General features: G+C 44.7%; 1 protein-coding gene and 1 pseudogene across 2 annotated transcripts in view; one reads left to right on the forward strand and one right to left on the reverse strand.

Moving 5' to 3' along the window:
* Positions 1-25,582, forward strand: part of Cep72 (centrosomal protein 72) — a 31,679-nt gene extending 6,097 nt beyond the window's left edge. Inside the window, exons 4-12 of one of the 2 annotated variants that reach the window (XM_076916314.1) lie at positions 1,533-1,641; positions 8,021-8,199; positions 9,482-9,667; positions 10,714-10,778; positions 12,042-12,180; positions 13,633-13,829; positions 16,600-16,726; positions 22,283-22,394; positions 24,897-25,582. In XM_076916314.1, coding sequence (XP_076772429.1) covers positions 1,533-1,641; positions 8,021-8,199; positions 9,482-9,667; positions 10,714-10,778; positions 12,042-12,180; positions 13,633-13,829; positions 16,600-16,726; positions 22,283-22,394; positions 24,897-25,062 — 1,280 coding nt within the window. In that variant the 3' untranslated portion in view covers positions 25,063-25,582. Of the gene's footprint in view, positions 1-1,532; positions 1,642-8,020; positions 8,200-9,481; positions 9,668-10,713; positions 11,019-12,041; positions 12,181-13,632; positions 13,830-16,599; positions 16,727-22,282; positions 22,395-24,896 lie in introns of both variants that reach the window. The other variant, XM_034523408.2, reaches the window with a different exon arrangement.
* LOC117723845 (tropomyosin-like) lies at positions 18,424-19,207 on the reverse strand (annotated as a pseudogene).
* Positions 25,583-25,864: the final 282 nt, after the last annotated feature.

A 25,864-nucleotide genomic window follows, 5' to 3' on the forward strand; every position in this document is an offset into this window, starting at 1 on the left:
CAGACCCCATGTCCTACATTCAGTTCAGTTTTGATGAAGCTCCTAGCCATAGGTATATGCTATAGACCTCCTGTGGGCATGAATACTGTTAGACCACAAAGTGTTGAGCCTGGGGGCAGATGGGCCAACTGCCTAGAGCACACTGTTTAGTTAAGACATATTTGGGATTTCTGTGTTTAATTTGAAGATACTTGGAAAGGGTACATGCTGTGTTCTATTCTTTATTTGACTGTTTAGGTAACTTATAAACAGTTGAGTTTGGCTTTGTACTTAGAAGCATTATAACTGTGGGTAGTCTTGAATCCTTCACATTTAAATCACTGCCTTCCCCTCGCCAGAAAAGCTTAGATTCAGAATCACACAGTTTGTATGGAAAAGGAATGTAAGAGGTATTTTCATACACAGCAAAGGGGTATTACTGAAATCAGAGTCTTTGGAAAATCTTGTCCAAAGGCCCTGGATTGGCAGATGCTGGAAAAAGCATCTTGGTTCTGTACGGGGCCTGCAGAGGGCCTTGGTCCTGGTTGTAGGTGGGAATTTGGGAGGCTCTGGATAGGTTGTAGAGAAAGGAGCAAAGGGGTAGCCTAGGGGCTGTAGGATGCAGTAGGGTCAGGGAAGATGCTGCTGCTAGGAAAGGGGTGTGTGCGCTTGTATGTGTGTGTGTGTGTGGGGGGGAGTGAACTTTATTGGCTTTGGAGGTTTTGCATTTGAGTTCTGGTGGAGTAGTCTAGGGATTTGCACAGCCTCTGAGGGGAAAGTAGTGCAGCTTAGACATGTTCTCCTAGTCCAAAGAAGACACATGTGATTATGCAACATTGTGGGAGTTTTCCTCACTTTTTACTATTTTCTATGATTGTGTGCCATAAGGTAAATACTGTTTAGAAGATAGCATGGGAACCTAACTATATGTGCAACATAAAATGAGGAAAGTTCCAAGATTAAGGGTCTTCTCATCCTTAGATACTTATATAAGACATGTCAGAAGGCTTTTTGGTCAAGGTCTTCTGAGGCTTTGTATCTTTATATGGGATATTTGGGATTTCTCCTCTGTTTCTGTGTTCCAGCATTGGGCTTCTGGGGACTCACCCTTAAGAGCAAACTCACATAGTCGGAGTCTTCATTGTGGGGAGGACTCTCCTCTATGCAGACCCTTTAGTGTACTTATGTTACAAGACTTATCCAGTGTCTGGCATGCACATTTAATAAACATTTAAGAAGCATGACTTAAATGTGTACCTTATATGTCCTACTTTTGCAAAGAGTATCAGCCTATTCCAGTAGCAGCTCATAGACAGCAAGCTTTAAGGGCATGGGCTAGCCTCTTGGAATTGTTGGGAAGCCAAGTGTAACCACCAGAGCTCATCATTCTAGTATGATGCATGCCATTTACTGATGAGAGCTTGTGTCAGCCATCAGGCACCAAATCCTCGTATTGTGAGCTCCAGAATGGGAGAACTAGATGTGTCCACTCTCATGAAGAACGGCAGTCATCTGCCCCTGTTCTCTACAGTTCTTGGGAATTTTCTCTTTAGATGACCGTCCTGTGAGAGAGAGTGAGCGGAAGGCTTCCCAGCTTCATTTTGCCCCAGAGGATTCAGTGAACTCCAAGGAGAACTTCTCAGCCACTTCAACAGTTGGAAGGTATGGAGTAATGTGGTTCCACTCAGATGGGTTTCAGGCTTGTCTGTTGACAGGACATTCGGCCATCAGGTATGGGTGTCTGTGTGCCACCTGTCCCTGAGGGACAAGTATGCAGAGCAGACAGAAGTTCTCAGTTCTGACTGGGGCTCATGTGGATGGTGGTAAATGTCTGTCTCTCTGTTTCTCCCAAAGTCCTTCAGTACTGCCAGTCTATTTCAAACAAGAAAGCTGCTGTGTAGACAGTCATACCTCAGAACAGTGCATTTTGGATTTCTTGGTGTCTTTTGTGTCAGCTTTTTTTTTTAATTTTGCTGTTCATATTATGGCACCAATGGAGAGCATGTCATGGCCTCAATTTGTAGTTTATACAGAAATTGTTTTTCTGTTTTTAAAATTTGTTTTCCTGTCATTATCTTAATTACAGTTTCTGTTGCTGTGATGAAATACTGTGTCCAAGGCAACTTGGGGAAGAGAAAGTTTATTTCAGTTTACACATCAAGTGACAGTCCATCACTGAGGAAAGTCAAGGCAAGACTTTACAAAACAAGTGATGAGTCACTTGCCACTAAAAGTACAATGTAAGCCAGCTCTCTTGAGTTTGAGGTCAACCTGGTCTATAGAGCAAGTTCCAGGACCGTCAGAGCTACACAGAGAAGCCCTGTCTTAAAAAACAAAATAGAAAAAAAAAAGTACAATGTAAGTTAAGTTAGTAAGGCTTGAGGAACCTTCTATCGCATGCAACAAAATAGTCTTAAAAACAAATACTGTTTAAAAATTGCTCAGTGAGTAAAGGTGGCTACTACAAATACATAGACTGGCACCCTGGTCTCCATCCCTGGGATTCACACGGTGCAAGGGAGAACAGACTCCTGGAAGTTGTTTTGTAATGTCCATATGTGTGTTGTGGGCATTAAGTGCACAGACACACACACACAATTGCTTAATTTTCTTTTTATGTAAAAATTTTAAAACAGCACACATTTTCTGGGACATACATGAATGTCTTATATTTGTATGTATGTCTTTCTGGGACATACATTCAAATGTCTTTCCTATCAAATGTCTGATCTTTCTTCATTGTAAAAGTCTTAATTTCTACTCCTGGCTTGATTCCATCCCCTCCCACCCATGGTGGTTAGTATCTATGTATAAATTTACTTTTATTCTGTCTCTTTATATGTCTCAGATGAGTGTATGCATATCTCTCTGTGTGTATGTGTAAGTGTGTATGTATGTATGTATGCATGTATGTATGTATGTATATGTTATAGGAGGCTACAGCAGAGATAAAGGAGTCTTGAAGAGGCCTGAGAGCAAAGGTAGTGAGGTGATAGAGATGCCAAAAGAATCTGTGGAAATAAGATAATGACCCTACTGGGATCTGCTGGAGGTGCTAGTGTAGACTCAGGCTGCAAGGTCAGAGGTGTATTGTAGAAATGAGCCAGGCATGGAGGCACACACCTTTAATCTCAGCACTTCAATCCCAGCACTTTGGAAGCAGGTGGATCTCTGTCAGTTTGAGGCTGGTCTGGTCTATATAGTGAGTTCCAAGACAGCTACGGCTATGTAAAAAGACCCTGTCCCCAAACAATAGTAAAACAGAAGTTATAGACATGAGATGTGTGATTGTAAGAGCTGTAGAAACAAAGGGCAGGACCATAGACTATGTGACAGATAACGGTTGAACAAGCCACATCTGCAATAGGATTGAGCTAAGCTGAATTTCCTGGGATAGTTGGCAATTCTCTTCCTGTCAGTCACTTAACTCGCATCCGAAAAATTCGTGACAGGTTAGTGGGACCATTGCTGTCTGTTAGGTGTTCTTCTCCTTGTAGGGTTCAGGTAAGTTTGTGCACCCTTTACTTAATCTGGTAAGTTCTAGGGCCTGGCTTTCCTGATAGTATTATCATATGCAAATATGTTCCTCTGTCCTGATTTACTTTGATAAAATTATAGGTGATGATAAACTTATAGGGTCATCCATCCTACTTTTAGAAAAAAATTACAGATCTACCTTATGGGTAGTGCCAGACAGATGGTATTGTTTATTTGTGCTTCAAGGTGCACAATCCTCCTTTATCTTCAAATGGAGTCTCAAGACAAGGCAGAGCCTGAGGAAGATGACAGATCTCTGTAACAACGATAAACGGATCTTTAAATCTGTTTCTCTTAATTGGAATGTCAGACCTTTGGCATTTACGGTGTTTTATTAACACCTTTGGACCAGCGCCTACCATATTCATTACTATTTTCTAATCATTATGTGTTGTTTGTTCTTTTCTTTCCAGTTTTCTTTCTGCCTTTTTGATTTCTACTGAGGATTATGATTCCATTCTCTCTACATTAGCGTACTCATCCGTTCTTCACCTTTGTTAGTAGTTGCCGCTGAGTTGGTAGTCACGGTGACCTGTGTTCACTTTGAGTCCATGCTGCACCTCTTTCACGGGCGCAGTGAGTGTCTTGTTCAGCACAGCATTCCTGGGCCTCCCTCCACTTGAGCCACTGTCAGCCACTCACTCACACTTGGCTTGAGTTGTGCACGTAATACTCAGGGAGGCATAATGACATTACTACTGTTTTTGAAAAATTGTAACCTGTAAAGTCAGTGAAAAATAAGGAAAGGGTTCTTACTTTATTATTTCTTCCTTCTGACGATGTAAATAGAGGAGTTTCTGCCCCTGAATGGGATTTTCTTTGAGGAATTTTTTAACAGTCCTTGGAGAGCAGCCCAAGCAACACATCCCTTCAACTTCATTTGACAAAATATTTCTTCATTACTTCCAGCAAAAAGATAATTTTGTTGGAAACAGGATTCTAGATGGTGTTTTATGTTTTGTTTTTGTTTTGCTTTTCTTTCGACACTTTTAGTTTGCTCTGCCCTCTTACATAGTTTCTTAGACATCAGAGGTAAATTTTATCTTTTCTTCTCTGTGGATAAGATGTGTGGTGGTTTGAATTGAGAAATGTCCGGTGGTGATAGATGGGAGTTTAGGGGCACAGGCTCTGAGAGTGTGGAGCCTTGCTGGGGCACAGGCTCTGAGAGTGTGGAGCCTTGCTGGGGCACAGGCTCTGAGAGTGTGGAGCCTTGCTGGGGCACAGGCTCTGAGAGTGTGGAGCCTTGCTGGGGCACAGGCTCTGAGAGTGTGCAGCCTTGCCCAACTTGAAGTGTGCTTTCTTTCTTTGTGCTTGTGATTGAGGTATGAGCTCTTAGCTTCCTGCTCCTGCTGCCATGCCTGCCTGCCATGGTGGACTCTTACCCCTCTGGAACCTTAAGGTAAATAAACTCTTATTTCTTTAAGTTGCTTGTGTTCTTTAAGTGGCATTTTAATCACAACAACAAAAGTATCTAAAGGTTTCGTTTGGTTTTCCTTTGGCTTCTTTGGGGATTTTTGTCCTGGCTTTCTGAAGCTTGCATATGCTTACGTATATTTTTTGTTATTTATCCTCCTTTTATTCCTGTTGGTATATTCACATGGAATATCTCTCTGTATCTTTGACTCTATAGTGAGTGTCTTAACAACACAGCATATAGTTGAATCATGCTTTCCATTTTTCCTGACAATCTCTGTTTTTTAATTGGAGAGCTCAATCCATATTAACTTACTGTACTGCTGATAAGGAAGGACCTCTGTCATCTTTCTGTTTTCTGTTCCTTATGCCAGTTTTCCTTAGTGTGTCTGTTCCTGCCTTTTCTGTTGGAAATATACTTTCAGTGTACTATTTTAATATTTTAAATTACTTTTCTTCCCAATATCTATGAGCTATTTTTACAACTCTTGATACCAAATGAGAAGACCACCTAAGTTATTATTCCTCAGGTGCCACCCACCTTTGTGCTTGTGGGTATGTGTGTGTTCATATTTCCGTGTGCATGCATGTATGTAGAAGTGAAAGTCAGTTCCAGGTATCTTCCGTACGCTCTGCCTTAGCTTTTCAGACAGAGTCTATCACTGAGCCTAGAGCACATTGACTCTGATAGAGTAGTTAACCAGGAACTACAGGGATTTGCCATCTTCACTTCTTATTTCCTACCCCATGTTCAACACAAACACATGCTCCCTGTGCCCAGTTTCTACTTGTGTGCATGTAAAATCCAAACCCAGGCCCTCATGCTTCTCTAGTAAGCACTTTACCAACAGAACCGTCTCCTGGGCACCACTACCTTCCCCGTTCTTTCTACCGCATGTTCCTCTACTCCACTTTCTTCCTAGCCCACCACTATTCCCACTCTTCCTGTAACTTCATGTAGGGTTTTTATTGTTTGTTTTGTTTTGTTTTGTTTTGAACCCACTGAATCCACTTAGCACACTCTTTATGTGTGTAGGTGGGTATAGCCATCTGCTGGAGCATGTGTAGCCTCTCGGGCCACATCCTTGAGGAAAACTGACTTTCTTCTTCTAGCAACTATCAGTTGTCAATAGCTACTCAACACAGATGAACTTCTCTCATACCTGCTGTGATTTTGGTAGGCCTGATCTGATGCAGGTCTTATACACAGTCATGTCCACTGAGTTCCCATGTGAAACAGCACTGTCATATCTGGCAAATAATGTTTTGCTGAAGATGTCCACTACCTCCAGCTCTTAGAATCTTTCCATTCCTTCTTCCATGGTGACCCCTAACACTTGGTGAGGGGGTGAGACATATTGTCTCATTTAGAGATGAGTGCTCCACAATCTCTTATTCTCTTGTTACCTTCCAAAGTCTGATGCTAACTCACTGTATTACCCAGACTGCATGCAGAAATCAAACTGGTGCTGTCCTGAAAAATCTGTTCTATGGGCAAGTGTGTATAGTGCTAGAAGGTGCTGTGCACACTTCTGAAAGAGAAAAACAGCCAACAGTCCTTGCCTGGCTATGTGCCCCATTTTTCACTAGCCAAGAATTTCCTAGATAGGCTAGTCTGGCTAGCTAGCTAGCCTCAGGAACCCATCTATCTCTGCCTCCCCAATTCTGGGATTACTAATCTTTTGTCAGACATGTAGCTGACAAACATTTTCCCCATTCTTTGGGCTTCCTCTTCAGTAAATTAATAGTTTCCTTTGCAACTCATAAACTTTTGAATCTCATGAAGTCCCATTTACTGATTGTTGGTCCATTTCCTGGGTGACCACTGTCCTATTCAGAAAGCCTTTACTTGAGGCTGTATCCTGGAGTGTTCCCCCTACTCTTTCCTGTATGACTTGAGGCTGTGTCCTGCAGTGTGCCCTCTACTCTTTCCTGTAAAAGTTTCAGTTTCAAGTCTAACATTGAGATCTTTGATTCATTTGGAATTGATTTATGAGCAGGATCAGAGAAAGGAATCAGTTTTATTTCTCTATATGTAGATGCCCAGTTTCTCCAATACCATTTAAAGATGCTGTCCAGCTTGGTTATTTTAATACTTTGCACTCATTGTTGATACTCTCCATTTAATGAGAGCTTGTTCTTCTTACATTTTCTTCTAGTTCTTTGTCATTGTTTCCTCTAGCTTGTTGAGCAAGATTTTTGTCTAGAAATCTTTAATGTCTAGACTTTATCAAGTAGTTTCTGACTTCAGTGGGGTTGTTTTTGTGTTTTTCATTTTTATTTTGTAGTCAGTACCTTCTTTTGTGTTTGATTTGAGACAGGGTTTCTCTGTGTAGCCCTGGCTGTCCTGGAAATCACTCTGTAGAACAGGCTGGCCTCGAACTCAAAGATCTGCCTGCCTCTGCCACCCGAATACTGAGGTTAAAGGTATGCTTCACTACTGCCCTGCAAGTCTGTACCTTTTTGTTTCTCTGCATCCCTTTTGGTTTTAGTTACAGCTGGACATTTTGGATAGCAAGTTTGGTAGCCTCTTTGGAAGTCAGTCAGTGTCTCTCTAGTCAGTTGGATGTATTGTTCTTGAGCATTGAAGTTGTCATTGTTTGGTGGCAGTTCTGAACAATTTCTGTGAATTTTCTTCTTTGTTGTATATGACCCCTGAAGTCTGAGTTTAATTAGCTTATTAATTAGCTATTAGTCAAAGATTGTCATTCATATGTGGAACCAAAAAGTTAAAGGCTATGTATGCGTGCCTCACTCAGCCATAGGTAAATATAAGCATCAATCAGCCCTTTAAGTTTCTTGATCACATGTATTTCTTGTGAATGTGTCAAGAAAAGAATAAGTTGAATTTTAGCCTGTTAAAAGATTGCAGGAACAGAGGAACATTTTGGAACTTACATTTTTTAGCTATGTCTAGAGGACTTCTGTTTAATGCTGGGGCAATAGTGTTGGTGGCATCTCATGACATTGTTATTGGTTGCCAGTTGTTCTGAGTAAGTCCCTCTTTCAGGTTACTTTATAATAAGAGCCATCCTATGCTGGGAGTATACCTGAGCCTGCGGACACTGAGATGTTTCCTTTTCCCTTGCAGGCCACACCACCTCAGAAACAGATGTACCGAGACCTCGGCCAAAAAATGCTTGGTCATGGATGCTGATGATGAGGCTGTCCTGAACCTTATTGCCGAGTGTGAGTGGGACCTAAGCAATCCTCCTGGAAACATGAACTCCAGCCAAAAGGAACATGAAGCTGACCTCCATTATGCCCAAGGTGCGCTTCGTAGCCCAGTAAGGGCTCCGCGGGTCAGACTGGCCCTGGCTTGAGCAGACTCTTACAGTACTTACAGTATTGACTCTGAATACTAGTATGTCTACTATGGAATTACAAAGGAAAAAAAATTAAAATTAAAAAAAAAATCTAATGGATTTAAGTTGAGTCTAGTCATAGTTGCAGTTGTTTGAATTTCATTCTGTCTCAGAGCATAGGAAAAAAAATGTCTGATTTAAACATGAGAGCCAGATGTCTGTCTACAGCACCTGTGAGGAGTAGTCAGCCACTCGGTTCTTTTGAAATCCTGGGCTCAGGAGCCAGTTCTACCAGGATCTCAAGACTTCCCAAACCCTGTGAACTTCCAGCAGAGACTTGCTGATAAGCTTTAACTTAGTGCCTTGTACTCCATGATGAGTTTCCCAGAGCCATTCATTGCTGGGGCCGGCAGCTCTTGAGCTATCATCTCCCAATACTGCTGTCCTCAGTCCTCTTAACCCTAGTTCCTCCCATGGGTGTCTGCGTGTGACAGTTCTGACTTGCCTTTTCCTGGCAGGTATTGACACAGCGCTGTCCATCTATATCTTCTCTTGTAATATCTTAAAGTCTCCCACCCTGTTTTTTAATAGTGTCTTGTCTTTTCTTTCCTTTCCTTTTCTTTTCTTTCTTGTGTTGAATCATACAAATTACATGTGGATTTTGGATCTAAGACTTTTCTTTCACTCCACTGATTGCCTTTTTGCATTCCTAACAGTGCTTCAAAGAACTACTAAGCCAAATTAGACGGTTTTTTTCTATAATAGAATGTGCTTTATTGTGTCCTAATATAGACCTTTTACCATCCCATGCTGTAGGACTGCCCAGGTTTATACACAGTCCACAGTTGGAGTCAGTGCTGAGTGGTTTGAGAGTACTGTATCGAGACCACTCCTACCTCCAGTCATTCTGAGCATCTGTTGAAAAGAGAAATTGTGTAATGACTCTGGGCATTCATTGAGGCAGTTGACTTGCATCTATTCCCAGTCTGTAAATTCTGTCTTCTGTACACCACCATCCGGATCATCTTAGTTACTTGGTATTGAGTCTTGTCACCCTTGAACACTGCCATTTTCCTGCCTGTACAACTATCTGGAACTCACTGTAGTGTTGACTGCTATATTAACCTACTCAGTATTTTTTTTCTTACTTAATTGATTTAAGGAAAGTATATTTTATAGATTACATTGCTCTCACAAACTTAAAATGTAATTTTTAATGACAACTTAAAATGTTTTTAATAAACTAGAGTCCAGACATCTGTTGAGTCCTTTGTCCATCCAGCACCAATGTGGGGACTCAGCAAGGCGAGGCCATGAGAAAAAGAAAACCACCTCCAGAGGGTGTCCAGGTCATTCACCACAGGACCAGCTCTGTGGGGAGCCAGAGGCCTGCCATATGCATGTGCAACATGCCCGAATTACTTCACAGCCAGGTAATCACCAGTCCTGCCAGGACTGAGCTGCCTGTCTACATAAGTGTTTGCACACTATTCACAGTGTTTGCTGTAACTCTGAAATTTTTCCTGATGTCTTTATACTTATATGTGAAGTTCTAAACTATCTTTGGAAAGGATTTAGCACCTCAAAATGTATCACACACCCGTATTTTGGATTGCTAGTTTGGAAATTTCTTAGTACTTTTCCATTGTGTACACACCCTTTTTCTCTGCCTGTCACATTTCTTCCTATCCCTCTTTAGTCCCATAGACACATGTTTTCTTCTAAACACACAGGCCCAGCACATGAAACTAGCTACACTTTTTAATACTAAAGATGGGGAAATTAAATAAGTTAATTGAGGCACCATGAGCATCTACAGTGTAAATGTCAGAACTGCCCACATAAATGAACCTGCTATCTTGAGGCACTTGTTTCAGTCACATTTGTGAGACCTTCAGAAGTACAATGCTCAGGTAATGTGGCTGCTCAGAGTTCTGGGCTGTGGTTAAGGCAGGGCCATGTTCCTGTTCACTGCCTTCCCTGCTGTCATTGTTCTTACCTAGACAAGAGTTTGTTTGCCCTTCCCAGAGGGTATTAGTGAGTAAATACATGGATCTCCCATGTCATTTTATTATCCCAACCCATTTAATATCTTGGAAACATACATGTGTGATATTGTCTAGAGAACTTTGTTGACACATCTATTCTGTGTGAGCTGATGCAGAGCAAGTACTGACAAAAGCCTGCTACTTAAGAAGAATGGATTCTGTTCACTCTATCCAGGCTCTTCTCAAAATCCATGTTTTACCATGTGCTTCCTCATGTCCCTTTCACCTTCTTCTGCCTCTTCCTCTCGTGTGTGTGTGTGTGTGTGTGTGTGTGTGTGTGTATGCGCATGCGATAAGCATGTTTCATGTGCCTGTGTTTGGTGGACACACATTCACACTCATGGATGTACTTTTTAAACTTATAAAACCAGCCTCCAGATCCCAGAGAATTCAGTCTAATAATGGCTCTGCCCACTTTCTCTGTATTACAGACTCTGTGGATGTTGAGGACTGTGCTTCATCTTCTCAGAAGTCAAGTTTGTCATCACAAAAAATAGTAAATCCTTTGCCTGTCCCTGAAAAGTACAGGAAGCGAAGGATGCCTGGTGGGAGATTCCAGGTGCCTTCAGACCGGGAGTGTTTGAGCTTCCTAGAGAGGGCTGACGGGCCCTCCAGCCTTGAGGACAGTCTAAGCAGACAGGATGGCTTGGAGGGCCAGAGTCAGGTGGCCTTGTCTCACTCTCAGGCTTTGGAGGCTGAAGAGCGGACATCTCATGGCACAAGTGACCCCAGAGTGGTGAGCAGCTGTAGCAGAGGGGTCAGCAGCTGGAGACCGGCCTTATTCCTCTTAAGTGTGTTTTAGCAGCACAATTGTTTGGTCTCTTGCTTGCTATATCTTATATTTTCAGTACTAATTATGACCCCCACACTGAATGTTGCTTTTAAACAACTCTCTTGATACTTGATTCTTGTGCTCCACTGTTCTAATGCTCTGGTTCTGAGGCAAACACAGCTACATAGTAGGGGTGACTTTCTGTTATTTACATTTGTCTCCAAAGTTGGAATCACGCTTTATGGCAGGCTGAGTCGTCAGTGAATGTCATGAATGTCATGAGGGGGGAGTCCTGGAAATAACATTATGGTTTCCGAAAGATTCATTCCTGATGAGAGAATTAAAAGTTCTCATATCCTCAAGGACCCAGAAGGCTCCAGAAACTACCCCATTGTCTCAGTAGCAACCAGCTGCCCCAGTTGGAGGCTTTGAGACTCAGGGTCCACCCACCAAGTTGAGAGCAGGCCACACTGACTCAAAGCTGCTAGAGCAGGATGGGGAAAATGGGAATTTTCTACAGCCAGTTGAAGTGGAAATGGAAAAGCCTAGGAGGTAGAGCCATTTGGCTTAGAAGCCAGAGGGCCTTCAAGGTGGTTGATTCTTTGATTGGTCCTAAGCTGAAACTGAGGCAAAAAAAGGGAAGCTGGCTATGGAATTTCTGGACCAAGCTAGAAACAGTAGACTGGTGCCTCTGACTACTGGTTCTGGGGCTGTTTTCATATGTGATGTGACCGTGTCCATTTGCAGCCTGTCATCAGGTTCTGGACTGAGAGAAAGAAAGAAAATGGGGGAGGGGAGTACTCTGCTGCTACAGCCTTGTGAGAAGCTAGCCTCACTGATGGGTGTCTTTGTTCTCAGCTCCTGGGCATGGGCTCCTTCCATTGTGGAGACAAGCATTTCAGACCCTGGCATGTTGTGTTAGAGACCTAGCTTTTGCAGTGAGCTGCCAACTTAAAGCCGGTCTTCATCATTGTGTTTTCATCGTAGCTTTCTCCTAAACTCTGCTCGGCAGTGATGCCTGAGCGGAGGTCCACTCTGGAAGTGGCACTTCTGGAGGCACTCCTCGACCTAATAGACAGGTGCTCAAGTGGCAGTGGATCCCTGCATGGCAATGAGGCCTTCCTTGGTGAGTCCTGGCAGCATCTGTTAGGAGATGCTGCTCATCTGCTAGGTTTGGGGCTCCCAGTGTTCATAGAACCTGGGGTTCCAGATAAGTGAATAATTGTCCTCATGCTAAATAATCGAAATCTTCTTGTGAGTATTACATGCTGTATTACATGTCCTCCCTACTGTCTCTGCCCTTCTTGGTGGCTGGAGTGCTTTGTGATTGTGGGCTATCACTTGCCAGTAATACAAATGCCATGTCCAATATTGGTCTCTACTCTGTCTTCTTATGGGCATTTGGAAGTCTGGGAAACTGTTTCCTGTCTTCTGATTCTCTGTGTGCATCCAGTTGAGTACAGTGCCTTGGAGTCACAGAGCTTTAGGAATATGGTAGAAACCCAGTGGGATTGTCTTCCCTACTGCGGTCTCATGTTTATTTCCTTCTGCACACTGGAAATACAGAATGAGAGCATGCCAGGGTTCCTCATGCATTGTTCTGCTCTGAGCCTGGGCAATGGCTGCTTTCACCAGTAGCCTGGGCTACATGTTAGTATCCTTTGGGAGCCAGGCCCATCAGCACTGAGCTGCCTAAGCCACTGCCTGCCATGGCTCCTGTCTTAGTCAGGGTTACTGTTGCTATGACAAAACACCATGATCAAAACAACTTGGGAACGAAAGGGTTTAGTCAGCTTATTCTTCCACATCACAGTTTACCATCAAAGGAAGTCAAGACAGTAACTCAAACAAAATAGGAACCTGGAGGCAGGAGCTAATGCAGAGGCCATGGAGGGGTACTACTTACTGGCTTGCTCTTCATGACTTGCTCAGTCTGCTTTCTTATGCAACCAGGCCCACCAGGCCTGGGTAGCACAACCCAAAATGGGCTGGTCCCTTCCCATATTAATCACTAATTAAGAAAAGGCCCTACAAGCCTGCCTGCCTGTAGCCCCGTCTTATAGGGCATTTTCTTAGTTGAGGTTCCCTCCTCTCAGATGACTTTAGCTTGTATCAGGTTGACTTTAGTACCCAACAGAGTTCCTGACTACATCCCTCAGGGTTGTGACCCTTTTAATTGTTTGGAGATCAGAAACCCTGGGATCTGTAGTGCTGGAGCCTGATAGCTATACCTATCTATCTTTAGTCTTTAATCAGGGCCAGTGTGTTGTTGCAGCAGAAGTGGTCCATGATAGTTGTGATGGCAATGATGTAATTGCCATGTTGAAGTTTGCTGACCAAAGTACCAGACATTCACTGCATCTTTCTGATGTGACTACCTTCTCTTGAGGGTTGCCTTTTTTGTAATTAAAAGCCATATCCATTATTGGGAAGCCAAGCAAGGTGATTTCAAGGTGCCAATGTCTCTGTTCCTTATAATGCTCTGCTTTCTAGTCACATAGCAATATAGTTGTTGTTTGTTGTTTATAGTCATTCCTTTATCTATGATATATTAAGAGCATTTCCTTTTGACTCCTAGCTCAGGCCAGGCATGTTTTATCATCTCTTCAAGAGTTCACAGCAACTCGGGACAGTTCAGCACTTGAAAAGGAAGGAATTGGTTACCTATCTCTTGAAAATAAGACTCTGCAAAGCCGCCTTGCTGAGCAACAGCAACAGTACACTGCAACAGTGACCAAAGTGACAGCAGAGCTCAATAATACAAAGAGGGAGCTGGTGAGTGCTCTCTGCTGTTTGTAGCTGTTCATGGGACAAGGGAAAGACAGGTCTGGCTCCACAGAGCAAGGGCAGCTCCACAGCCACCTTTGAGCTCTCTTGTGCTGCTCCAGGGCCATGAAGCTTCTTCCCCTTAGTAGGTGCCTTCAGAACTCCATCTGACTGTTTCACACCCAGGTCCCAGAAAACAGTGAACCTATGACGGTACTGCTGCTAATTGCTAAAATTTTGCCTGGTGCTCTCTTCAGAGTCTGGATGGAGGAGATGGGGGAAGAAGAAATGAACCATATTCATTCTATTGGTTGCCTGGGCTTCTTAGTACTGGTGTATAAGGTTGTAATTAGTTGGGTCATCTGTGTTCTTTGTCTCTGTTCTGCACCAACAAGGTACATTTGGTGGTTTTGTCTGAGTCTGGGGAACTCTCTAACACCAGTTGGTATACCCAGAAAGAACCATACAAACTTAGACCTGGCATCTAAGCTGATTGATTCTGTGGGGTTATATTGTGTTTAAAGTACTGGGGTGTTCTCACTTCTATTAAGTTTACGCTAATGGTTTACATCAAAGGCAAAAGAATTGGGCTGAAGAGCCACCTAACAGTGCACCCACCAGAGTTAGTACTAATCTGATAGTTCTGTGGCTTTGTAGTACATAAATCCAAAATGAGCCTGGGCCAACACGGTGTCACCAGCTTCTGTTAGACTGAGATTAACTGAGCACAAATCCGTTGCTGAGACTCAGCACTTATCCAAGAGCCTGCCGGGTCAGGATCTTCTTCCAGGCTTCTTACCATAAAATCTTGATGCTACACACACCTCTGCATGGGCTACAGAGGCTGATGATACCAAGAAGGGCATCACAGTCTGTCCCCGCTGCCAATGTGTATTGGTCCACCCCTGGCAAGGTGAGTACCCAGTGACCACAGACACTCTGAGTTAGTGGGTCCCTGCAGCAGCAGCCTGTTTTGCCTTCTGTTTTAGCTTGCCTCATTTGTAAAATAGATGAACATACCACAGGATTTCAGTGGGAAAGTTTAAAGTTGCCTCACAAATAATATCTTCATTTGTGAAGATCTATACAAAAGATGACCCTCAGAACCTCATTTTAGAGAAAACAAGGACACTGAACTGACATGCATGGTCTCTGGTGTTGCAAGCGCTGTGGATCTCCTGCATGAGCACAGAGCTCCTGTAGCTGGAGAAGGCCCGAGCCCACGGTGCCTGCACCACAGTGCTAGGCAGAGTTTTGTCCATATGGGATTGTGGGCCCCATGGGACACAGCATAGTCTGTTACAAGAAAGCAACCAGTAGTCCCTGTTAGGGCCCACACAGTGAGTATTAGTGAATCCTGCTGCATCTGGAACAGTGAGACCCAGATAGACAGGGCCCAGAGGTCGGTATTGCCCTATGGAAGTGATGCACAAAAGTATCTGTGCTGAACTGAAGGGCAACCTAGAGTGCCAAGACAGGAACAGGCCCAAGTTCTCTGTTCCAGTGAGCTGAGCCATGCTCCCGGTTATCCAGCTGTGGAGAAGGAGGAGTATCCAGCAAGTGGATCAGGAGTTCATACCATAATAACCATTTCCTGGGACAGCTGGGAAAGTACATGAGAGCCACCTTCCAGAATTAGACTGCACGGACCTTCTCGTGACATTTAGAATTGTCCTGAGCAGAGATTCTGCCCCTAGCATGGTATTCTGAATACAGATTCCAAGGCAGATAGATGTACCTTCCCAGTCTGGCTGTATTCAGTACCCTGCTGTCTGTGCCCACCACAGCCTGGAGTATGATTGAGGTAGGATCTAGCACAACCCACCACTGACAGCTAGTATCAGAAAGAAGAGCCTATGTAGGGGCCTCATTGCAGGAGACGCTTTGAAAGGAAGACTTAAAGGTGCAGCTGAGAGAAATGGTTTGGGGTCTGGCAGCCTTTAAAACAGAAGGCCTCCCAGCCTGGTGGGCATCCTCATGGGAGAGGGTTGCCACAGACGTAAGAAATGCGCCAGTTTTCTGCTAACTGGGCTTGGTGAGATGCTCATTCTCACTCCTCTTTCCCAGCCCAGCCCTGTCTAGAGCCCAGACCTTTGTGAGTGTGCCCACTAGTGCATGAGCTGTAAGCAGGTGCATACAGAACTGTGGGAACCTTTACAGGCAGCGCACATGGCTCACCTATCAGAAACCTGATGACTTGCAATAGTGCCTTTGCAATAGCTTCATTACTGCTCTGATGGGAACCTTGATCTCTGTCTTATGTCTCAGTCTTAATGTCCTAGCTTGTGTTCAGCATTTTCCCTGCCTGTGAAGATACTAAAGGACTCAGGCCTCAGTTCCTACTGTAATAAGGTACAGCTGATGGAATTCTCCACATTTGTAGACTAAGACCCAGGTCATAATGGAGTTCCCATAGGAAGGGTGCCAAGAACACTGAATAGTATCGAGGCTGGGGACCTGCTGTGTCAATGAGATACCCATGGAAAGAGAGGACCTACCAGCTACCAGCCATTCCTCCTCTGGTATTGCACCTGAATTCCTGTGGTGCATACCCTGCCTCCCCTCGCCTTTTCCTTGTGTCCTTTCTCTTCAAGTGGGTCAGACTAGGTAGCCTGCGGGTGGAAGAATATGCTTTAGAGTGTGATTTTTGTTTTGTGTTGTGATTCAGAATTATACTATGAAAACTGAAACTTTAGTCTGTGGTGAGTGTCCAGTGTTTTAATCCATTAAATATATTGACTAAATCTCACTTGTCTGCCTTTGTTTTCTGTGCCTCTAGGATACATTGAAACAACATTTGGACAAATCATTGGAAGAGAATAGCAACTTAAAGTCTCTTCTGTACAATGTGAAAAAAGAAGTAAAGAATGCAGACACTTCAACTGCACTAACTTTGCAGATTGCTGGTAAGAAGCTGCACAGTTTATTTGGTAAAATCGGAGTACTCAAGAATACATAGAGTAGACTTTATTCTAAGTCACTCTATTCCAAGAGTTTGAATCAGTAAATACTGCCTGAGTGCGTCTGGAGACCCAGTCTAGTTGTTAATGGTTGCCTGTAGCAGCTAGTCTGGGGTGGTATGTGGAGGGAGCTTCTTGTCTGGCCGCTTCCACTGACATCAGGACCTTGGCTTTTCTGCTTTCTGAGAAAGCAGGTATCTTGGCAGCTGCTTGTGTGTCTTTCAGGTTCAGATAATTTTCACTTCTTTTTTCACTTTTTTGGGGCTGTTTTGTTTTTCAGTTTTAAGGAAAGTCAGGTTCAGATGTGTCTAGGGTAGTAATCTGTGTTTCGGGAGGGCAAACTATTGAGCACACATTGCTCTTTTTTTTTTTTTTTTTTTTTTTTTTTGAGGGGTTGGTTCTTTATTTCAAAATGTTACTTGTCAATATTCAGTATCAAAGCAGTTGCACTACAAGGTTCTCTTTCTCCAGTCGGAGGAGAGTATAAACAAGCCAGGAATCTGCAGGGTGCCCACCTAACAGGCTGAGAAGAAACCACCTGAACATGGCAATTGGGTGGGGACACTTGAAAGATCAGCACACCACTAGCCCACAGACTGTAAAGAATTCTCATACCAGTGGGTTAGCCAAGGTAACCCAATCCCCCCAAACACAAAATTTCAAAATAATATAAAATTTTAAAAGTTCTTTTTTTTTTTTTTTTTAACATAAGCTATTCAAGATTTCTCCAGCACTGACTGATACAATGCACAGTGAGATGGCACTTTAGAGACAGCAGCTTCAGGAAAAGGCAATGAGATGACTTTCATGTGGCTAAATCAGTGGCACAAACATAATTTTGCTTCTCTGTCTCCCTTGGGGGCAGGTGAACACTGAGAGGTCACCACAACACTAAGGGGCAGCGTAATCCATTTTTGAGCAGTTGGAGAAGGGGTGGAGCTGAGACAAGTTTGGGCTCAGGGCTGGGGACAAACCCTTGCCTAACATGCATGAGGCCCTGGGAGGTGGGACTGTCTCAGACGTCTCACCATCTTATTTGGTCACATCTGATGGAAAAAGTAAAAAATTAAATAAGTGTAAAAGTTGTTCAAAGATACCAAAGCTGAAACCTTTCACAGCCCAGAAGAGTTTTTTGGTTTGGGCTAACTTCCTAGAATCCCCTTTGTTTGGCTAAGATGTAGTGCAGAGCACTGAGGTCTCCCACAGTGGAGCCTGCCTGGGTTCTACTGGCTCTCAGGAAGGCAGGCCCATTCCTGTGTTTCTCCTCCATGGCGAGACAGTATCCATTAGGCTAACATGTGCTGCTCCAAGCTGCAGAAGTGCTTGGAATGTTAAAAATGGTTGCTAAGATAAAAAGTAATCAAATGTGCATATCACAACTGCATTGAGGACACCTTGCGTTGTGCTCACATTCCCTTAAATATTGTTCCCAAAGGTGTTCAGCCCCTCCAGCTGGATGGAACTCTGGGAAGAGGCTGACATGGTTTTGTGAAAAAGACAAGAGGGGTAGAGGGGTTGGCAGGAGGGAAAGCAGCCTTCAGTTAAAAAGATCAGCCCTCAGTTTCAAAGTCAGCTTCTGGGAGGCTGGCCTCAGGCGGAGTCAAGGTCAGAGGGAGGAGCAGCTGTAGGGCAGGGATGGAGAGGTCTACATCTCGTTCTGGTCCTGCAGGGTCTGGTCCAGCATCCTTTGTGTATAGAGGTGCTCCTCTTTGGTGCACTTCAGCTTATCTTCCAAGTCATCAATGGTCTTTTCCAGCTTGGCTACCAATCTTTTAGCAAACTCAGCACGGGTCTCTGCCTCCTTGAGTTTATCAGTAAGAATCTTTATTTCTTCTTCATACTTGTCTTCTTTTTGAGAGTACTTTTCTTCAGCAGCACTCAGACACTTCAGGTTCTGGTCCATCAGTCTGATCTGCTCATCCATCTCTCGGCAATGGGACGCTGCCAGCTCGGTGCGTTCCTCCGTAAGTTCCAAGTCTCCTTCAGTAATCACCAGCTTAAGAGCCACCTCTTCATACTTCCTATCTGCCTCTTCTGCAGTGTGCCTTGCTTCCTTTCGCTGGATTTCCTGGAGTTCCATCTTTTCTTCATCTTTTAGAGTGCAATTTTTCAATCACCTTCATACCTCTCTCACTCTCATCAGCAGCCTTTTCTGCTTCCTCTAGCTTCTGCAACGCAGTGGCAAGGCGCTCCTGAGCACGGTCCAGCTCCTCTCAACCAGCTGGGTCCTGCGGGTCAAGGAGGCCACCTCAGCTTCAGCCTGCTCCCTGCCTGCCTTTCTCCCTCCACTTCCCACTGGAGACTCTCGGCCCTCTCCTCCGTATCATCAGCCTGCTTCTGCAGAACCTGGATCTTGTGCTTTACCGCCTTGATGGTGGTGTTCCCGGCCATGGTGCCTACCCAGCTGCTTCTGGAAATCAGGTTCCTACCTCCACCACTCGGCGTTGTAGCCGCTTTTCCCACACATTGCTCTTGTTTTAAGGGAAACTTTAAAGAACCAGGAGGTAACTGCCTCCTACATGACCCTTAGCACCACAGGGAGGAGTGCTACCCAGGTCTGACTCCTGGGCCAAGTGTCTCCTCAGGTCTCTTGCCGCTTGACATTCTTGGACTGTTTTGTTGAGTGATGAGAGTTCTTTACATTGTTTTTCTTTTTTTTTTTTTAATTAGAGTTTTTTTTTCTCATTTTGTTTTCTTAGTTGTTGTTTGGGGGGTATCATTCCTCAGATGACATCCCATCTTATTTCTTTCTTTTCTTTTTGAGATAGTTATATCATTTTCCCCTTCCCTTTCCTCCCTCAAACCCCCTCCATATGCCACTCTTTCTTTTTCATATTCTTTTTTCATTAATTGTTGCTACGTGCATATATGTGTGTGTGTGTGTGTGTGTGTGTGTGTGTGTGTGTGTGTATTCATTCCTAAATGTAACGTGCTCAGGCTATATAATGTTACTTGTATGTATGTTTTCAGGGCTGACCATTTAGTATCGGGTAACCAGTTAGAGCGCTCTTCCCAGGGGAAGATTTTCTCCCACTTCCAGCATTTCTTAGTTGGCTGCAGTTCTCTGTATAGAGTTGAAGTTTCGTGATCCTTCCCCCACCCACTTAGGCATGTCTGTTGTTCAGCTCATGTTTAGACAGCCATGTTGGTGAGACTTTATGAGTGTAGCTTCAAATTTTACCTGGAAGCACAGTCTCATGGCAAGCCTCCTGATCTCTTGTCTTGCCCCTCCTCCTCACCTGACCCCACTCTTCCACAGTGTTTCTGGAAACCTGCATGTGGTGAGTTGTTTTGTAGGTGTATCCACTGGGGATGAGCGCTACATCTTTGTATTTGGATTGGTTGTTGTTTTCTGTGATGATCTCCCTCTGTTGCAAAGAGGCATTTCCTTAATGAGGTGTGAGGACTGCATTTATCTGTGACTATAAGTCTGTGGATATTTAAAGTATAGTTAGGGATTATGCTGGTTTAGTAAAGTGGTGATTGTCAGTTTTCCTCCAAGATTCATGACTTCACTCACCCTGGATAGATAGTTAGGTTTCCCTCTTGTTAAGTGAGTTCTAGGTCCACATTGAGAGCTTGTCTTAGGGTTTTATTTCTGTGAAGAAATAAGAAGACCACAGGAACTCTTAATAAGGAAAACATTTAATTTGGAGTTGGCTTACAGTTCAAAGATTCAGTCCATTATTGTCATGGCAGCAGCATGGTGGCATGCAGGCAGACATGGTGCTAGAGAAGAAGCTGAAAGCTCTACATCTTGGTCCATAGACAGAAGAAGGAGATTGCACACTGGGCATAGCTTGAGCATAGGAAGGTTCAAAGCCCTCCCCCACAGTGACACTTGTTGGATTCCTTGTTGGAGGAATCCAACAAGGCCACAACTACTCCAACAAGGCCACACCTCCTAATAGACCCAGTACCTGGGCTAAGCATCAAACACATGAGTCTGTGGAGGCCATACCTGTTCAAAGCACCACAGAGCTGCTGTTACCAGGAAGGCATACATACCACTCTGGGTCCTCAGGGTTAGTTGTGCATGCTGGTCATTTTTGTGAGACATTACTTATTTTGTCTTGGCTCTCTTTTCCTTCTAGTGTGCCTTCACTTCTAGTACAATGCTCTTTACTGCTAAGGTAGCACACGTTTTTCTGACATTCTATAATTCTGGTTCAGGTTGCTCTTTATTTCTTGTGTCATTTTCTGTTTGTCATTACTTATTTTGAAGTGATGTGTGGGGTCGAATCTGCTCTGTGGACCTGGCTCTCAGAAGGTAGGACTCCTTACACTTCTGTTATGGCAACAGGAGTTTTCTGTTTCATGATTCACTCATTTTCATGACACTTGTCCTTCAGGATTTCCCTCAGGAGATAGGCTACAGCACCTTCTCTGACTATATGGATCAAAAATTTAACTGCCTCCTTTTGGGCATCTCTTGGTTCTCCCCTTTCCTTCTCTCCATTGTCATGTTTTGCTCAGTCCTCCCCAAAGAAGTGGGTTTTTTTTTTCCCAGTGAGGACCCTGTTCTAAACAGGACTGGGTTTCCCAGCTCCTTAGACTACATGGAACATCTGGTCTCCCCTTCACTAGCAAGATGAAACCTTCACTTAATTTACCACAGTCCTGTCATTGGCCCAGGAAAATGGGTCCTTTGGGATCTTCTACATTATATCTGTCAGATACCCCACTGATGACAAATTGTTCCTGTAGAGAGTGATGTCATGCACTTACCGTACCTCTGGGGCTTGGCCTAGTCCCTTGGGTTATGGACTTGAGACTCCTCTGGGGTTTGGTTTTCATCTAACTTCTCTTGATATTTGGTTAATGTGAAGTTCCTGGGAGGCCCTCAGACCAGGCTGCCACTGCTATTTTCCCAGAATCCCTTTCATCTGTGCTCTTAGGGAGGCTGTTGTCTTAACTGACATCGGCACGATGTTCGCACACTGCTGACTGGTTTGCATATGCTAGTGCCACTGTTGTCCTTTGCCACAGTTGGCTTTCTGACTTTGTTGATGTTACTGATGCTATATGGTTTCACAACCATGTTACATATAGATGTATCTGTATTGTTGGCTTAGATGTAGGGAGCCAATACATAGTATTGCTTTCCTCCCTTAAGTTGGAAACTCAATGAAAGAGAGCATTGGCCCTAGCACTGGTAGGAAGGAATCGGTGGGTTCATCAAATAAATGGCCACCATAGACTTCATAATGCTTCACCCTAAACCACAGGCTCCCTTGTGAATGAATGTAGGTTGCTTCCTGAAGAAGAAGGAGACTCTGCAGGCAGATCCAATGGAGGAGTCTTGTGCTGGTGCCAGCTTTAGGGTATAAGGTATCGGTAGCAGAAGTATTAGCTCCCATAGAGGGAGGCAGATGTTGCCTTGATACTCTTTACCCCCATCTTTGAGTCTCTAATATTCTTTCTGTGGCTTTAATTTAAACCAGAATGACCAAAATGTGTATATGAACATCATTACATAATACTACTTCCTGTCTTCCTCAGGACTTCAGGCAAGTATGAAGCAACTCTCTGGGGAAGTTGTGGAGCTGAAGCAACACGTGGAACACTATGACAAGATCCAGGAGCTCACACAGATGCTGCAAGAGAGCCACAGGTCCCTGCGTCAGTGGGTCACAGGGGGAGGCCAAGACACAGGGTGCGAGGCACCAAGAAACAGCTGGCAGTATCTCTCAGGAGTTGGTGTTCAGGACCCGCATGCATTGCCATGTTGACTTTGAACATGAATGAGCATTCCCTTGGTAAAAAATGAGATATGATGATGACTGCAAGGAGTGTACTCTGAGGTATAGACCTGAAACGTGTTCAGGCTGAGGTCTGGGAGCACACTGAGGCCTGGGAGCACACTTAGGCCTGGGAGTACACTAAGGCCTGGGAGCACACTGAGGTCTGGGAGCACGCTGAGGCCTGGGAGCACACTGAGGCCTGGGAGCACACTGAGGTCTGGGAGCACACTGAGGTCTGGGAGCACACTGAGGCCTGGGAGCACACTGAGGTCTGGGAGCACACTGAGGCCTGGGAGCACACTGAGGCCTGGGAGCACACTGAGGTCTGAGAGCACACTGAGGTCTGTGAGCACACTGAGGTCTGGGAGCACACTGAGGTCTGGGAGCACACTGAGGCATGGGAGCACACTGAGGCTCAGGAGCACACTGAGGCCTGGGAGCACGCTGAGGCATGGGAACACGCTGAGGTCTGAGAGCACGCTGAGGCCTGGGAGCACACTGAGGTCTGAGAGCACACTGAGGCCTGGGAGCACACTGAAGCCTGGGAGCACACTGAGGCCTGGGAGCACGCTGAGGTCTGAGAGCACGCTGAGGTCTGAGAGCACACTGAGGCCTGGGAGCACACTGAGGCTCAGGAGCACACTGAGGTCTGGGAGCACACTAGGCCTGGGAGCACACTGAGGCCTGGGAGCACACTGAGGCCTGGGAGCACACTGAGGTCTGAGAGCACGCTGAGGTCTGAGAGCACACTGAGGCCTGGGAGCACACTGAGGTCTGAGAGCACGCTGAGGTCTGAGAGCACACTGAGGCCTGGGAGCACACTGAGGCTCAGGAGCACACTGAGGTCTGGGAGCACACTAGGCCTGGGAGCACACTGAGGCCTGGGAGCACACTGAGGCCTGGGAGCACACTGAGGTCTGAGAGCACACTGAGGCATATATGAGCCAGGAAGTATGGACTAGAATCTGAGGGGTAAGTACATGTTAGAGATGGTGAAGTCTAGTCCAGTGTTCTGCTCCCCTGGGTCATGGCTACTAATAGCATGTACTTTCTCCTCACTAGAGGCCATGGTTGTTCACTTACAAACATGCACATTATATTTCCACTTGCCGCTGTATGGTCAGTGAAGGGGGAGGCTAGGAATGTTAACATGGGCAAGGCAGACCCTCATTTTATTGAGGAAGTTTCTTCTGGGAAGGAGGCAAGTGCCTGAGTGAGAACAGGTCATCGGAGCAGGAGCAGTCTTGGTTCTTGGAACCTCTTATGAGGAGGGCTCACCTGTAGTCATTGTTACCTTAGCTCTTCCCCAACTCTCCCATCTTCCTTGTATTTGTTGTTGTTGTTGTTTCCTTACTAGGTGACCACATGTAAGGTCCTTCATGTACAGTCAGACTAAGCCAAGCTTTCACTTTAAGTCATTACAGTCCAGTAACTCCATTGGCCTTTGACAGGCCTGAGTTTCAGAGTTGGAGGAAAGGCTTTGGGCAGAGAAGACTGCTGAGACCCAGAAGGGAGGAATGGAAGGAAGGAACCTGAGCAGCTGATTTAGAGCAGTGACAGGGGAAGGGATACACTCCTAGACTCCAGCAGGCCACCTGTGCTGGGTCCAGGGACCCTGGTGTTTGTGCTTTCAGCATCCTGCCCAGATATGGGTAGAATGAGATACAGAAGTCTAGAGACAGTGGGATCAGGCTTTTGCCCACTCATGGGCTTGCTGATGTTATTCAGCAGCCATTTCTGTGATTTAAACAAACAAGGCGAGCACCTACCTAGTAGATTATTCAGTGGGGTGGCCATCTTCAAAGGTGGCAGAGGTTAATGTTGCCTTGCTTTATCTGAACTTGTGATGCCATTCATTGTGTCACCTTGGGAAAAGCACTAGTGCTTCTGAATCCTGCTCTGCATCATGCTGTTGCCACATGGTTAACCGTGTGACTAGGAATTAGAAACATTGCAGTATTGGGTCATTACAGTCAGAATATGGATTTATTAGCCATAAAGATTATCATTGTCTTGCCATAGAACTGTGGTATGTCAGGAAGACATCACTATTCAGTTCTTCAGCTTATTCTCAAGCTCAGCTCACAGTGGCCAGCAGTGCCTTTAGAAGGCATGCTCAAGCCAAGGGCTCTAGTTGTGTCCATGTATGGTTTGCAAAGGTCATATAGAGGGACAGTAGCCAGTAAAAAGAAGTTAATGGGGCCAGGGATAAGTGGTTGCCTTGGCACTGCTACAGTTAAGAGCACCAGGCCAGTGTACAGGTGACATATGTCTTTATGCTGGTGGACTTCAGCCAGGCTGTGGCAGTCGGGACACAACCGTAGGTGGTGCACTGGGAAGAACTCAGCAGTTACTCTCCTTTCATCCTCCAGCTCCCTGGTCAGCACCAATGAACATCTCCTGCAGGAGCTGAGCCGGACACGGGCACAGCATAGAGCTGAGGTGGAGCAGATGCACTGGAGCTTCCAGGAATTTAAGAAGACTACGGCCCTGATCCCTCACCGTAGCTCCCGACTTGGTGGCCGACAGTCCTGCTAGTGCTAATGAGCTATTCTCCCCTCCGTCAGGAACCGCCCCGGGGTTACACCTAGGCATATATCTAGCTGAGTCCCCTCATGAGACTGTAATTACTTAGGATCCTCAAAATGTATTCATGAGCTCAGCTTGCTTATGTCTCCTAAATCGATGCAGTCAAACCTGGGCTTCCTGTGTGTGAGAAGCTTTGTTAATTACACATCCTGTTGTAAAGCTACAGTATTTTTTTCTTACCAAGATAGGAAGTTTTGTATAATTAAAATGTTTTCATGTGACAAGCATTCCTTATTTAAAGAAATAATATATTGCTATGTTTAAAAAGTTAACTTTTTAAGTGGCTCTTTATAAATTATAACTGACTTCCATGTTGAATTCTTCTATAAAACAAGTTATAAAACGTGAGCAGGAAAAACTAAGTTCCAAGTTGTAATAAAAAAGTAACACTTATAGATGTGACAAACATTTTAAGAATTTGTATGATATTAACATGTCATAGTAAAACAAATAAACAAAAAACTTCCCCACTTCTGCCTCACCCTTTTGCTTTCAAAAGCTCCTGCAAATAAACAGACTATTCACCTGAAAACCAGGGGAAGATTTAAATACACACTGTACAGAGTGAAACCCAGATGACTGTTTAAAAGGTGCTCATTAGAAGAGGCAGATTTAATCCACCAGGTCAGTACTATGTGGAGTGGAGCCCGTGCAGAGAGATGGCTCTTACACACTGATGCTGCTGAGTACAGACACTCTGGAGGCAGCTTGGAATTGCCTAATGGATCTTGGTCTCTGCCTCACAAGGTCA

This window comes from Arvicanthis niloticus, chromosome 19 (genome assembly GCF_011762505.2).
Source record: "Arvicanthis niloticus isolate mArvNil1 chromosome 19, mArvNil1.pat.X, whole genome shotgun sequence".
NCBI lineage: Eukaryota > Metazoa > Chordata > Mammalia > Rodentia > Muridae > Arvicanthis > Arvicanthis niloticus.